At 38.9% G+C, this 15,279-nt stretch overlaps 2 protein-coding genes across 4 annotated transcripts; one reads left to right on the forward strand and one right to left on the reverse strand.

Annotated features, from left to right (window-relative positions):
• Positions 1 to 2,973: 2,973 nt before the first annotated feature.
• On the reverse strand, positions 2,974 to 9,214 carry pole2 (polymerase (DNA directed), epsilon 2). The gene is made up of 19 exons (XM_058615516.1): positions 9,099 to 9,214; positions 8,002 to 8,102; positions 7,440 to 7,515; positions 6,678 to 6,755; positions 6,480 to 6,573; positions 6,310 to 6,384; positions 6,132 to 6,215; positions 5,977 to 6,033; positions 5,831 to 5,879; positions 5,655 to 5,727; positions 4,810 to 4,982; positions 4,634 to 4,723; positions 4,482 to 4,536; positions 4,326 to 4,385; positions 4,168 to 4,245; positions 3,956 to 4,064; positions 3,518 to 3,694; positions 3,353 to 3,420; positions 2,974 to 3,151 (listed from the first exon to the last, which is right to left on the reverse strand). Exons 1-19 carry the CDS (start codon positions 9,167 to 9,169, stop codon positions 3,142 to 3,144), a joined length of 1,578 nt encoding a protein of 525 aa, XP_058471499.1. The 5' UTR covers positions 9,170 to 9,214; the 3' UTR covers positions 2,974 to 3,141.
• A 358-nt stretch (positions 9,215 to 9,572) lies between these two features.
• Positions 9,573 to 15,251, forward strand: LOC131445090 (kelch domain-containing protein 1). Of its 3 annotated transcripts, XM_058615927.1 has the most exons (15): positions 9,573 to 9,650; positions 9,734 to 9,911; positions 10,075 to 10,222; positions 11,118 to 11,188; positions 11,361 to 11,478; positions 11,655 to 11,767; positions 11,908 to 11,995; positions 12,422 to 12,505; positions 12,612 to 12,692; positions 12,812 to 12,870; positions 13,233 to 13,342; positions 13,464 to 13,536; positions 13,663 to 13,747; positions 13,996 to 14,048; positions 14,379 to 15,251. In XM_058615927.1, exons 3-15 carry the CDS (start codon positions 10,112 to 10,114, stop codon positions 14,515 to 14,517), a joined length of 1,185 nt encoding a protein of 394 aa, XP_058471910.1. In that variant the 5' UTR covers positions 9,573 to 9,650; positions 9,734 to 9,911; positions 10,075 to 10,111; the 3' UTR covers positions 14,518 to 15,251. The 3 variants fall into 3 exon arrangements, with proteins under 3 accessions (XP_058471910.1, XP_058471908.1, XP_058471911.1); XM_058615925.1 differs by lacking the exon at positions 9,734 to 9,911 and having other exon boundaries at positions 9,577 to 9,695; XM_058615928.1 differs by lacking the exons at positions 9,573 to 9,650; positions 9,734 to 9,911 and adding an exon at positions 10,028 to 10,043.
• The last annotated feature ends 28 nt before the right edge of the window (positions 15,252 to 15,279 follow it).

Below are 15,279 nucleotides of genomic sequence, written 5' to 3' on the forward strand. Positions count from 1 at the left end.
CAATGGAGTTTCACATTTGTAGGACCTTGCTAGGACCATAAAAAGCCCAGAAAAATCTTAAAATGTTGTATTTTACAACATTTTTGATTATTAGCATATAGTATATCAGTGAATGGAAGATCAAGCGAAAAGCGTCCAAGAAAACATGGTTCCTGTAACAACACCTATTAACAAATATCCAGTCAATTCAATAAACCATTAATTTGATCATTTTAATTATGTCATTATACTTTTCAGCTTACTGTATTCACTATCGGTTGGTTTTGCCATTTATTAATTACTTGCTCGAATTACATAGATTTATTCGTTATGGAGTGTTCCATGTAGACATTGTCTACGGTGGCCCTGAAGTTCAAATCACCACCACAAATAGGAAGAAAAGATTCAAGATTCAAACTGACTAAGACGTCATACTGTCAATCAGAAGATGACTTGTATTTTCTGAGGTTGTCAGTTCAAGTCTTATGATAACCCCCAAGTGACTCTTCTTAAAATTCCAGTTCAGAATTCTCAAAATTCGGACCTGGACGAGAAAGTTAAGTATACCAAGTAAGTCAGAGACTCATCATCACCATGAATGGCTCACACCATCAGAAGGAGTCTTGGATCTCTGAGGTTGTGAGTTCAACTCTTGCAATCAACTGAACTTCCTCCAACTTCAGACCAACATAAGAATTTAAAAATACCAGCAACGTGTCCTTCTGCAGAATAGCTCGTGCTGGAAGAATAAGACTTCTATGTTAAAGGTTATGAGTTCAAGTCTTATGGTGAACTGTTTGATTGCGATGTTCAAAGTAAACAGTCAAAAGCTCTAAGAGAACCTGAATAAGAGAAGTTGCAGTTAGCTCAGTGGATAAGAATGCTGCTGTGAAGTCCGGAGCTCATGGGTTCAGTTCTTGTGAGGACCAGCGTATTTTAAAGGTCAACATCCAAAGTGAAGATTGAAAGGAGACCGAAAGTCCTAATTATAGTAGGAATTGGTGGTGCAGTGGTTTTGTTCATAACCATAGGAATGTGTGAGTTACAAGGTGACCGGTTCAGTTCCCCAGCCTTGCAGGTTCTATTCCAGGTTGCAAGAGGTGAGGTTGAGAGGAGGGGCAGGGCAGGTAGTGAGAGTTGAGAGGAGGGGCAGGGCAGGGAGCAAGAGGAGAGGAGAGGGCCAGGGCAGGTAGTGAGAGTTGAGAGGAGGGGAGGGGCAGGGAGCAAGAGGAGAGGAGGGGCAGGGCAGGGCAGGGCAGGTAGTGAGAGAAGGGAAGGGTCAAAGGTCAAATACTTTATATTACACTGGGCAGCAAAAGGTAACCACATTAAGGCACTTGGGTGGTGGGGGCCGTTGGCCCCCACCACCCAACTGCCTTAATGTGGATTTAAGACAGTTGGATGGGGGTGGGGGCCTTCGGCCCCCACCACTGCTTGCTGGACTCTCCAGGTGTGGCTGTTAGTACAGGAAACTTGACACTCCGACACCCTGCGCAACTCAACACATTCTGCCACTGGGCGGTACGACTCACTCGCGCCCTGCTGGCCACTGGGCGGTACGACTCACTGCTGGCCACTGGGGGGTACGACTCACTCGCGCCCTGCTGGTTGTGTCAGTCAGCAATAGGTTAGGTTTGGTTTGGTTCTGTTCCAGTGAACAACTGCAGTGTTGGGAATTGGAAGTGAACCTGCCACCTCCCAGTTGAGACACAACCTTATGGCTTGTAACAAAGCCACCATGCCACAAAGGCCGCCTTCGTCTGAGATTGCTGTCTGCTTTTAATCTTGAGTTTGGATGTGGAGCTTTAAAAGCATCTGCTCCTCACAAGAACTGAACTTATGACTTCCGGATTTCAGCGCAGCATTCTTGTCCATTGAGCTACCTGCTCTTCACAGTTCTTCAGGTTCTCTTATAGATTTTGACTGTTTACTTTGAACACTGAACTCAAACACTTGAGTTCTACATAAGACTTGAACTGACAACCTCAGACATACAAGTCCTGTTCTTCCAGCAGGAGCTATTCTTCCTGAACTGCAGAACAATATGTTGCTGGTATTTTTAACTTCTTGTTTTGGTCTAAAGTTTGAAAGTAGTGCAGAAGTTCAGTTGACAGTAAGAGTTGAACTCACAACCTCAGAGACACAAGTCATCTTCTGATGGACTGAGCTATTTGTGCTGATGATTTTAAGCTGGATTTCTTAGTATTTCTCATCCATTATTATTTAAAATATGGCAGTTGTAAGAACCTGCAAGATGGCAAGGTAGGTTCCACAACAGCGGGGTTGTCCCAGTCCAGCAGTCTACAGGTTCTGGTCCACAATCACAGGACTGCTGTGAACATTAATTATTCAGGAGGTTTTGACTGGTAGTATTTAAAATAGGATTATAAAATGTGGTCGTCATCTCTGTCTCTGTCTCAGTCTCAGTCTGACTCTGACACATGATCAGGTGACATACTATTCTATGACTTTTTTTAAGTGATTTTGGACGACATACTTTACTATACTTACGGGCGACCCATGGCCAAGTGGAAAGGGAACTTGGCTTGTAACTGGAGGGTTGCCGGTTCAAGTCCGGGTGATTTGGATGACATACAAATCTAGTAAGTCTTGTATGACTTTTTTTTGTGTGATTTTGGACGACATAATATAATATGACTTTTTTTGAGTGATTTTGGACGACATACTATACTATGACTTTTTTTTAGGTGATTAATCATGGTTAATAATCATGTGCTGCTACATGTAAATAATTCTCCAAATTGTTTATCTATTTTAAACAAATTCAACTCAACTCAACTCACTAAGTGCTTATACTGTGAGTCCATCTTTGGTGACGCTAAGGTGCACAAGTGAAATAATGGAGACAGAAGCAGGTGTAAACTAACCAAACTATTCAAACATCAGATCAAACTTCAGTGTGTGGTCCTACATTGGATCTTAATTTTAAAAAAAACAACTGACTGCTGATCCATACACAAAGATGTCGGAATGTTCAGCATCAAGAATAAAATTTTATTATACATCACAGAAGATACATACAAAATAAAAGACTACCATGAGTTGATTAAGTGTCCGTTGTCAACACCCATTATCATACAAGTTGTTATGTACAAAATAATAACGGCTCCAGTTGTGAATCCATGATTTACTTCAGAGGCCTTAAAGTTTGCTGTAAGAAAACAAGTGTGAACATTAATGATTGTTGAAACTAAAATGATCTGAAATCAATATCCTGTCTGTGTAGAGTCATAGTTATCCAAAACACATTGAGTCAGACTTTTTGTTTGTGTCAGACTTTGGAGGTTAAAGTCCAATTGCTACTGACTAAATGTGTTTTGGATCAACGTCACAAACGGAGAGAATAACCTACCTGTCCTCAACAGTTTTGTTGGATGGGTAGTACACCTTAAATGTGAAGCCACTTTTTGGGAATGAGCCCTGTCAAAATAAATCAACAAATATTCAAGAGATTATACAGTGGCTTTAAGATACAAAGATATACAAAACTATCAGTTAAGTGTAGTTTGTTTTGTACCGGGTTGACGCAGAGGCAGTCTGTATTAGTGATGCTGAATGGATCGTATTTGTCTGCGAAGACGATGACGTCGGGGACTGGGTAGACACGCAGGGAGTAGTCATACGCCCAAAATACAGGACTGACATACAGAGGCAGGGGAGTCAGGTGACCCTGGGACAGGATGGTCTTAACAAACTGGAAAAAAAGAAAAAAAGAAAAAGAATGATCATGAATAACAATTACATGAATATATGTTGTGTTTTGTCTTGTCTTGTCAGGGAACAGCTTTTAGCTTCACGGACATATTTGCAGCATGATGTCATCGCCTTTGGAACACAGTGAGAGAGAGAGAGGGAGAGAGAGAGAAAAAGTAGAAAACAACAACCTCTCTCTCTCTCTCTCTCTCTCTCTCAGGTCAGAACAGGTTTCTTCAGACTCAGGGAAAATAAAACTCACATGGTTTGGAATGTCAAGATTGTTGTTGGGCAACCGGACACAGTTCCTGCACATCTTATTGACCAGGTCTTCTCTGATAATGACGATTTCCTGGCTGCAGTACTGGATCCTAAAGTGCAGCAAAACGGTCCGTTTTTAGAGGTTTGGCTCCCGTTTTTCAACCAACACATCAAATGTGCACACATGTAATAAAAGCCACATGCTTGTTTCACCTGCACGGGTTTGTCGTGAACACGGAATATGGCACCCTCTGTCTGAACTCCTCTGTGATGTGCTCGGCCAAGGGAGGCCTGTGGGGAACATATTTATCTCAATGAATCCACACAAGTCACGTCTCTATGTCACGTACTGGATGTGTATAAAGGTCTACCTTGGCAGGATGGTGCCTGGACCAGGGTCTTCAGGACCAGGGACAAACACAAAGCGGCTACTGCAGGTTTAGGATGAACAAATGTCAGTCAAACAAATAAAAACTTGAATTAAATAAGATGAGAAGAGACTTAAGACAAAGCATGTCAGATCTTGCCTGTTGTGAATGCTGGGGAATGAACATATGGCATCGGCAAGAGCCTTCAGTGACTCTAAAAAGGAAAAAAAAAGAAATAATAAAAGGTTCTAAAATGCAGTCATTGATGCATTTTATTGCGAAAACGGGTGATAAAGACCCAAATGTTTCACCTTTGAGTGATTTGATCTGTGTTTTTCCATACGGAGCAGAGGAAAAGTTTCCACACATGATGAAACAGGTGGGAGGCATCGCAGCATAGCCTATAAAAAGAATACAAAGTCAAGCTAAACGACTTTGCTTATCCGTGAGTTGGAGAATTTATGAGTGTGACACTATATTATCAGACCTGAAAACATGAGGTGGAGCTTTTCCATCACTTCAACGCTGTCCAGCCACACATCAGAAACTATTATGAACATGGCGTCCTCGTTCTCTTCCTCAAGCTGCTTTAGTTTGGCAGACGCCTTCACTGACGTGGTGGATGGACCACCAAAGAAGTTTGTGTTGCCATAGTATGCCCTGGAAATGGACACATTCAATCCGACTCAGACAAGAATAGAGGCTTCAACACAAGACCACAACACTTCCTTCTTTTTCTTAACTGGTTTTGTCATATTGTAATTAGGGTTGCAAAATTCTGGGAATTTTCAAAATTGGAAACTTCCCATGGGAATGAATGGGAACTTATGGGAGTTAATTGAAGGTTGGGAACTTGGTAAATAACATATTATTCAATCACAGGCACATAGCTCACTACTTACTGCAGGGCTATGACATCACAGATGATTTGGAGAAACCTGAACCACTAAAGCCACATATTTTATCACACATATCTATCTATCTATCTATATACACAAATTAATCTGCATCGTGTTTTTTTTATTGTAGAATTTTGCATGCAGGTCTTCTTATGACAAAACTAAATCTATTTGTCATGACACACTTTTCTTGAAATGAATTCCCATTAATGGCTTCCAATTAGGAATATTCCCAAAGTATCTGAATTTAAGTTCCCACGGTAGAGTTTCAGGAATTTCTACTGTGAATTTTCCACCCCTTTGCAACCCTAATTGTAATTGAAAATAGTCTCCATATTCACCGACAGGGAAAAGTTTGTCAAGTTGTTGTGCATAAACAATTACTGGTGATGAGAGTTTGCCTCAACACTTCAAACTCTTCAAACCTACTGACCTTGTGGCAGATGAAGGTTCTGTTGGTGGGAAACCAAAGCCATTTACGTGGAAAACAGAGTCCTCGTACCAACCTATTGGACCAAAGGCAAAACTTTACCTTTTAATAATAGACATCATGTCAAAATATTTCTTTTTAATTTATTTTAACTGCGGGTGAAGTGGTAGTTATCTTACCCTCTGCCAGCACGAAGCAGGACTCAGTGTACAGGCCATTATGGAACTGGTGAGAACCTCATTAAGGAATAGGACCATTCAAAAAGTATGGAAGAACATACAACAGTGTTGTGATGACAGGCTCCCACAAACAGAATAAAGGATATTGCTTTGGACATGTCCAGTTGGACTGTTCCACTTTGGTCTTCCAGGTAGAATTTACCCTTGAAAAGATTTTTTGAGAATTAATTTAAAACCTTGACAAGTTTTTTCTGCTCCATCTAAACCAAAACATACAAACTTATCTGCATCACCGACTCACTTCTTTCAGTTGTGTGACCATCCCGAGTACAATCACCTCTCCCAGTTTAGCTGTGCTACCAAGCAATGCTTCAATTGTTTTCAGCTAAGAAAAAAAGTCAAAACACAAGTTTGTGTGGGTGAAATTTCAGTTTCAGCTCAGTGATGACGAGATGACAATTATTTTAAATCCTCGCTACCTGAAATTTGTTTTGACCCTCTTCCACAGCGGCTCCTATTGCAGGTGGGGTGAAGAGCTCATGCCGATGTGTGCGCTAAAATGTTACGATGAATAAATTACATACAACATTCAAACTACACATTGACTGCAACCAGGAGTGAGAGTGACCAACACAGCACACGGATTAACCTGTTGTAAGAGTGTGTAGCGCTCCCTGAAGAGTTCAGCTTTGTCTCTGGCCAAACCACACAGACTCGGTGTTGGATGTCTGGTCATACTGATCCTGAGGAGATAAAACAAGCATGACATGAGCAACATGAAGGCATCAGTTTGGAATATTTTAGGTTCATGTTGGTTCAAACACAAATAAACAGTCGCTTTACTCACGATACAAATTTCTTTCTCTCCACACTGTAAATGTATCTGGGCACGTCAAAAGCTCCAATGATATTGAAGACATTATCTCTGAAAGACATAAGTAAGTTATATCTCGACAGCTGGTTATACCACAATGACTTAGTTTAATCTTATATTGTGTTTCATGATGAATGCATTATTATAGTGTGTCATGTGTGTGGAATTGATGAATGAATGAATGAATAAATGAATGAATAGGCCACACTTCTAGTCCAAGAGTCCTCTTAACCACACTTGCTGTCATGGTGTAAAATAGACCAATGCTTAAAAGGAATACTTCACCGATTTGCATTTAGCTTTGTATTACTGGAACAGGGGTAGTATTTTAGAAAAATTGTGCTTCCCTGAGTTGAGAAATATGTTCATTCTTTTCTTTGTTACGTGCCCACCAGTGACACTTGGTCCTGTTAACGGAATGAAAAGGAATGAAAATATTTGAAACGGAGGTTGGGAAGCACAATTCATGTATCACCACTCATCCACAAAGGGTGGCAAACTCCAGCTATTTAACCCCTGTAGGAGTTCACGTGTAGTGGTTGTTGAAGGTTCTTTAACTGCCCTTTTAAACTGTCTGTCATGCTATGTCAATATGTGTTTAGAGACCAATAGACAGATAGAAATAAAATGTTGTCGTAAAAACAATGTAAAAATTATACATTAAATCACACAGAATTATAATTTCTTACACCCAAAATCAATATGTCATTTAATAATAACCAAACTCTTACTTACATGGTTTCATCACAAGACTGAGTGCAGTCCTGCACAGCCGTCTTCACCACAGACAGCTCTATCATACTAGATGACACTGTTGGAAATACAACGTGGTCACAACTTGACACAGGAACACATTACTGGACGCTGCATACAGCAGATTATACAGCACGTTAAACACACTAGGGGCTGCAACAATTATTCGATTATTAATCGATTACTAAATTAATCGTCAACTGTTTGCATAATCGAGTAATCGGTTTGAGTGTTTATTCAATAATAATTAAAACAAGCTTTCTGATTCTTCAGCTACTTAAAAGTGAATATTTCCTGGTTTCTTTGCTCCATAGAACAAATTAAAAGCTGAATACTTTTGGGATGTGGACAAAACAAGACATTTGAGAATATCATCAATTCCAGGTTTGAGAAACAAGGATCAACATTTTCTGACATTTTACAGACCAAACAAGTACTTGATTAATCGAGAAAATAATTGAAAGATTAATCGATTATGAGCGTTAGCTGCAGCCCTAAAACACACTCAAACGGTCTATAGAGAGTGACTGTGTACTGTTCATACATGGCTGTTTTTCCACTGCATCCAGGACCTTTTCAGTGACATCATCCAGTTCAGAAATGTTGATGGACTCCAGCACCTCCACAAGGTATTTGCTGGCTTCACTGGAACAGCAAGAGAATGTTGAGAGAATGTTATTATTCTCTGGAAAACTACAAAGCATAATTTCCTCATGGAAATGTTAGTGTCTGCCACAGTCAACTTCCAACAAAATTAAAAGTACATTTGTTTGATAAGGTTGAAAAAGATGCGAGAAGTGCAGAGTGGAATACATCACTTTTTATAATGCAGTCATAATCACTGGTTGTTTACTAGGGGTGGGAATCACAGGATACCTCACGATACGAGATACATGGTCCACGATACCAATAATATAACGATACAACATATTGCAAGACAATCATATAGCGATACATCACGATAACTGTCTAACTAAAGAAAACTAAAAGTGCAGGATTTCTCTATTTATTCACAACATAGAGAACAAGAGACTGCTTACTTGTGCCTTAATAATTCAAATATCAATGTTTGCCATGGCATATCGATTATCGTATCGCACGAGGAAGGACTACAATATATCAACAAAGTGATATTACTCCTATAATTTGTTTAAAGTATACTTTAAGAGAGTTAATCTATGTCATGCAGAAGAAGGTAGTAACACAACATCATGTTTAGCAACTGACCGAAAACACCTGGATGAAGACGACAAATATGCATATCTAGCAAACTGAATGAAGAAATTATTTTTGTTGTTGTTGGTTGAAGTTTAAGCGGTGGCAACAGGTGCATCCAAATTTAATAACATTATAATTGTCAGTGCTGTTGTTTAATTTTATTCCTTGAAGAACAAAACACGATTTCCTATTCCTGCATCAGAAATAATCGATTTGACACAATACAAGAAATAAAGAGAGGAGAAAACGGAGGCAGTAATTCAACATTGTAGATGCAAAATGCCCTAAAGTAACAATATCGATATTTTGAGTATCGAATCCACGTCCATACACAGTACTGTGTTACCGCGGCAAGCCCAGCATTAGCTTAAGGTGTAGCATAAACATTTTAAATATTAACGAGTGAACACAACTGGTACATACGGTCGTAGAATGAGTCCCCGCATCTTGAAGCCAGCCGAAACTTTTGTTTTTATTTTGCGGACAACATCCATGTTTGCTTCTGTGTCCAACTCAAGCTTTGGCGCTAAATGAGCACTTCCGCGTTTATTTCATCACTTCCGCTGATTTATTTTTTCTTCTCCGCCTTCTTTTTCTTTTCTTTTTTGTTGTTTGTGTAAGAGTCATGCTCATATATTGCATTCTGTAACGCGGATGTAGCAAAATATAGAAAAGGGAGAGAAGCGGGGACATAAATGGTTTTCAAATGTTATAATTTTAGCTTAACATACCAATGTGACATGTATAATATTATTTATCATTTTACTCAGTGTTTATTTGTAACAAGCAATGTATTATATTTACCCAAATCGTTTATTTTGATTGTATTTTATTTCATAAATACAGTTTAGTTTTAGTTTTATTTTGAAAAACAGAGGACCGGAAGTCATAATTTATATTACAACACAGCAGCAACAGTCAGCGCAGTCTTGTTTGTATACGGCAGGTGGAGAGGAAAAGTCTCGTTTACGCAACGTAAGGGAAAGATAGACGAGTAGGGAAGATATTTTCCGGTATTATGTGAGTATGTTTCTAAGAATGTATCTCTGCATTTCCAGTGACATCCTTTAACCACACAAAATGCCACAAATGCACCCGTGACACCGCGACAATCCTCGAGTTTTGTGGCTGACCATTCACGCAGGACCTAACAGCAGCTGACAGACAGACAGACCGGGCTGACCCAAGTTGACCGGAGACATTTTTAGACGGATTCTGCCATTTCAACCTCCCTGTGTGAGTGAGAGAGAGGACAGAAGACACAGAAGATTCTGTCACCCCCCCCCCCCCCCCCCCCCTGTGTGTGTGTGTGTGTGTGTTTGAGTGAGAGAGAGGACACAGAAGATTCTGTCATTTCAACCTCCCTGTGTGTGTGTGTGTGTGTGTGTGTGACAGTGAGTGAGTGAGAGAGAGAGAGGACAGAAGACACATCAGTCATGGACTACGCCGCTTCAGAGAGCCACTGCTCGGAGCTGGTGGCCAGAGAGAGGAGCGGACATACCGCTGTGGTGGAGGACAACCTGCTGTATGTGTGGGGAGGATATGTGGTGAGAGGACATCAACAAATATCAACACAACATATCAAACAAAGATCTTGTTTAAGGTGTTGACCAGTTTGCCTAATGGCAGCTGTGGCCACATTTACACTGACAATAAATAGTAATAATAGCAATTTATAGTAATAACAGCAGTAGTAACATCTTCAGTCAAATGCATTTTTACTAGCACACACAGTCCATAGTCACACTGTAGTACTACTACTAGTAGTAGTAGTAGTAGTAATTGTTGTTGTTGTTGTTGTTGTAGTAGTAATTGTTGTTGTAATAGTAGTAGTAGTAATAGTAGTAGAAGTAGTCGTAATAGTAATAATAGTAGTAGTAGTAGATAAATGATACACACTTTTAAACAATTAACTAACCATTAGTAGTGTAGTAGTAGTAAGGACAACCTGCTGTATGTGTGGGGAGGATATGTGGTGAGAGGACATCAACAAATATCAACACAACATATCAAACGAAGATCTTGTTTAAGGTGTTGACCAGTTTGCCTAAGGCCAGCTGTGGCAACTTTTACACTGACAATAAATAGTAATAATAGCAATTGATAGTAATAACAGCATTAGTAAGGTCTTCAGTAAAATGCATTTTTACTAGCACACACAGTCCATAGTCACAATGTAGTAGTAGTAGTAGTTGTTGTTGTTGTTGTTGTTGTTGTAATAGAAGTAGTAATAGTAATAATAGTAGTAGAAGTAGTCGTAATAGTAACAATAGTAGTAGTAGTAGTAGATAAATGATACACACTAATATACAATTAACTAACCATTGTTAGTGTAGTAGTAGTAATAGTAATTACTTTAATTATTCACAGTAATTAATGATGATCTTATTGCTGCTCCACATGGTTATTTGACTGTAATATACACTTTTTTATTCTCTACAGTCAGTTGCTGATAATGAAGTTTTCCTATCCAACAATCAAATCTGGGTGTATGACCTACAGCAGGGTGTATGGTAAGAGAAAAAACCCCAACTATATTTCAAACCTGTCCATGGTCAAAACACAACAAAGAACAACCATGTTCATGTCATTACTTCTGGTGACTGGTCACTCAGGTATACTGGTGGGTTATATAGTGTCATCTCTGTTGTCTAAACTGTTTATTTATTTGCGTTTGTTTTGAAGGGAAATGTTTCACATGACTGGTGAAGTACCTCCCCCAATGTCTGGGTCCTGCGGCTGCTCTCTGAATGGACACTTGTACATATTTGGAGGTTGTGATGTCAACGGACAGACCAATCAGGTTAGACTGATAAATCAGCTCTGTTAATTACACTTTTATTACAATTACATGTTTTAGAATTAAAAGTTGGACCTCCCTGACACGAGCAGGTGACAGGGGTACACATAAAGAGATTCCAGAAAAACTTGAATGTCCAGAGACAAATGACAAAGTGATCCTTGTTTGCCTTCAAACAGATTTACTGTGTCAACCTGACAGACGGTAATTACACGTGGAGGAAGATCATACCTGAGAGAGGCTGTGCTCCCTCACCTCGAGACAAAGTGTCCTGCTGGATTCATGAAGGACGGTAAGCAGTGTGAGGACAAAGCGCTGAACATTTCATGAACTATTATAATTCATGTGATATTGGAGCCAGTTCCTGTTTGAACCCAAGTCTGTTCTTTTGTTAAATATTTGTTTTGTGTTTCTTTATTTAACATAATCCAGGTTAATCTACTTTGGAGGGTATGGTCACAAACTACTGGCTGATATCGACCACAGGAACAGAAGCTTTATTGTAGATGAAGCAGCATGGGTACGATCTTTTTATGTAACTTTTGGGTTGTTTGTGCCTGAACGTGAGACTCATAGGTGGCTGCATGCTGGGTTTTTTCCTAATGGTTAGAGTAGTGTTTCCTAAACTTTTTTTTTACAGGCAGCCACTTTTTAAATATGACCCCTGAGGTATGATCTTACCCCATAAATAAAGTAAATCATGACAGAAGTTACAGAAATGTTACAGACTTTAATGGGTATGGGTAAACCAGACATTATCAAGAAGTATGTTTGATAAATTTCAGTTTAATTTAATGCATGTGTTGTTTAATACATCTAAAGCAGAAAAAGTGTAATATACTGTATCTGTTTGTGGGTCATTGGGTTAAATGAATTTCTATTTTCCTTGGTGATACATAAAGTTTCTCTTAAATTCCTTGTAATGACCAAGGTCATTTGTTTTCAGGTGGAGGACGTTTATTGGGGATGGAACAACGAGGTTCACATATTTGACCCCGTGCAAGCCAGTTGGAGTGAACCACAAACTCATGTAAAGGAGTTACACACTTGTATACATAGTTTTATATCAGTACTATTAATCTATGATTTATAGGAGGAAGTAGTATCGGAAAAGTGACAGTGATTTTCTTGCGCAGGGACATTCTCCGGCCCCTAGGGCCGCTCACGCCAGCGCCACCACTGGTTGCAGAGGATACATCTTTGGAGGCAGAGTCATGGTGAGACCTCTCTTTTATTTGCTAACGCGGCCAAAAACACGAGTGAAGTCTGCAATTGGTAACTTGTCCTCCTGATTTCCTTTTCTTTCTTTCTTTCTTTCTTTTTTTTTTAAATACAGGAAACAAGGAAAAGTGACATTCACTTTCTGAATTTAGAAACATGGACCTGGTCAGAAATGTGCGTATGGGATTGTGCTGTGTCTGTAAATTTGTTTTGAGTCCAGCTGGTTATGTTTTAGTAGTCAATGAGGAGAAAAAAAGAGCAAAATTATTATTATTGTTATTTTTTTTTTTTACCTCATTTTGACAGTTTTGGTTAGACAGTAAAAAGGCGTAGACAATATTCTAAAATACACACTTATAAAACCCTCCTGGAACCACCTTCATACAAACACCCCCCAAATTATACTTAACCACATCTAAAACACATATTTGACACATCAGGTTTAAACGTGTGCAATTAATATCACAGCTTATCTGATTATCAATAATTGGCACACGTTTGTTTTTCAACCACATTGTGCAAAACATGTATTCCAGAGTCCCTGTGTCGTCGTCTCCAGTGGGCAGATCGTGGCACTCACTCACAGCTGTTTCAGACAGGACCTTGTTCCTGTTTGGAGGTCTCAGTTCAGACTGCAAACCAATGAGTAAGGAAATGCACCCATGGTAATTTGTTTGTTTTTCGCCCATTTTCCATGTGTTCCTTTTGATGTTTTTAAAATTCTTCGTACAGTTTTATTTTAATTAAACAAAAACTTCCTCCATCAGGTGACGGGTGGCTGTTTGATGTCGAAGCAAAGAAGTGGACAGAAATTGAACATCCTCACGAAAATAAACCACGGTAGCAATTTATCAGTCATGTGTTGTCTGTTTTATGTATGAACTGAATATGGTAAGAAAATATGGTAAGAAGCTCTTTTTGTAATGATTTCAATTGTGCGTCTTTTTCACTTGCTTCTGAACTAAGGTTGTGGCACACGGCGTGTCTCGGGAAAGACTCTGACGTTGTTGTGTTTGGTGGAAGCTGTGACTACATCCTTCTTGTCGACACAGTGAGTATCACAAAGAAAAATAACACACAGGTGTATGAATATACAGCGTGTGGAATAAATCCAAGTTTTACCGGCCCTGTGGAAATAATTGTAACAAACGAAACAGCAACAGTTTTCTTGAATTTAAAAAGAATCTGTTTAAAATCACACGGACACAGAGAGACAAATGTTTTTCATGCTACATTGAAGTGAATTTCAAAATCAATCTGTTCACTCTTGATCATATCTTGTATATTCTCTGTCTTTAGGGTCACTGCAATGATGCACTCGTTTTTCAGATGCAACCATATCCCTTGTTCAGGTAAGAATTTATAATATAAATGAAGTAGTATTATATTGCAGAAAATTACATATACTGTATATGACGGTATCACTTATAACACTCAAGTGAAAGTATTTCATTAAATAACAACGCTGCATTACATTAGCAAGGGTCAGGGGTTCTGCAGCCTTTAGTATGAGAAGAACCATTTTATAACCCAAATATAATTAATCACAGAAAAGAAACATCCACTGTCTCTTTGTCTTTGTCTGCAGATTATAGTATATCTGCGGCAGTTATGTAACTGTTACTCCATACGAGGATAAAAAAACAAAAATAAAAAATCAACTCCTTTCCTTCTCTTGACAGGATTTGTGAAGATTTCATTGCAAAGAACGTGAGGAACAATGAGTTGCTCCGAAACCAGCTTCCCCTGCTGCCGCCCCAACTACTCACGGCTGTACAGAGGAGGATGGCTTTCTACAGACCTTCCAAGAAGCAAACATAATCACGAAATGCCTAGAATATTTTCATATCATGGCTTATTTTTTATTATGATTATTATTATTATGTTAAAGAGGCAACAAACAACTTTCCTGCCCCTGGTGGTTCCTGGGCTGAATGTTATAAAACTGCAGAAGACATTGGTAAGGACACATAGCTGGTGTGTCCTTTCATTTAATTTGAATTTCTGTCCTTGAATACAGAATGTTGTAGAGGTCCTTTGTATCTTAAAATTATTTGCCATTTTATCGACAAAAGAAAAGGAAAATGCTATTGTTTTATAAGTTAAAGAGAAAAAAGGTGTCTATTCCATCTTTATCTAAGGACTGTGCTCTCTGCAATGCCTCACTCACACTGTTGGGTTGTATTTTTATTTAAACAAACGTTTTTATGTTACCAATTACTGTTCACACACTTAAAAAAAAAAGTAATCTCCTGTGGTGGATTATTGAACAGCTCACACACGCAGACCAACGTTTAAACCCCCCCCCACTGTGTTGCCAATTTTTATATATAATGTAAAACAAAGATACCAGAAATCTTCAGGAAGTGCAACTTTTCTTAGAGCTGCAGTGCTTTTACTGTAAGTTACAGTAGTTTTTGTTGCTGTTATCTTATTCCATTTAAAACTGCTCTCTGCTCTCTTTTATTTTAAAGTATTATTATTATGGTGCTATATGATACTGATGACTGTGTTTATGGGATGTCTGTAATGATTAAAAGACACAGTGACAAGTCTTTCTTGAGGTGGATTATTGAACACGCA

Source organism: Solea solea, chromosome 18 (genome assembly GCF_958295425.1).
Source record: "Solea solea chromosome 18, fSolSol10.1, whole genome shotgun sequence".
Lineage (NCBI taxonomy): Eukaryota > Metazoa > Chordata > Actinopteri > Pleuronectiformes > Soleidae > Solea > Solea solea.

Bases quoted from the DNA above. Each gene is read 5' to 3' on its own strand.
- pole2 (XM_058615516.1), bottom strand. From the start codon at position 9,169: ATGGATGTTGTCCGCAAAATAAAAACAAAAGTTTCGGCTGGCTTCAAG. The intron at 6,756-7,439 runs GTAAGTAAGAGT...TATGTCTTTCAG, and splicing joins CAGTCTTGTGATGAAACCAT to AGATAATGTCTTCAATATCA. The intron at 4,983-5,654 runs GTCAGTAGGTTT...GTCCATTTCCAG, and splicing joins GAACCTTCATCTGCCACAAG to GGCATACTATGGCAACACAA.
- LOC131445090 (XM_058615927.1), top strand. From the start codon at position 10,112: ATGGACTACGCCGCTTCAGAGAGCCACTGCTCGGAGCTGGTGGCCAGA. The intron at 12,871-13,232 runs GTGCGTATGGGA...CATGTATTCCAG, and splicing joins ACATGGACCTGGTCAGAAAT to AGTCCCTGTGTCGTCGTCTC. The intron at 13,748-13,995 runs GTGAGTATCACA...CTCTGTCTTTAG, and splicing joins ACATCCTTCTTGTCGACACA to GGTCACTGCAATGATGCACT.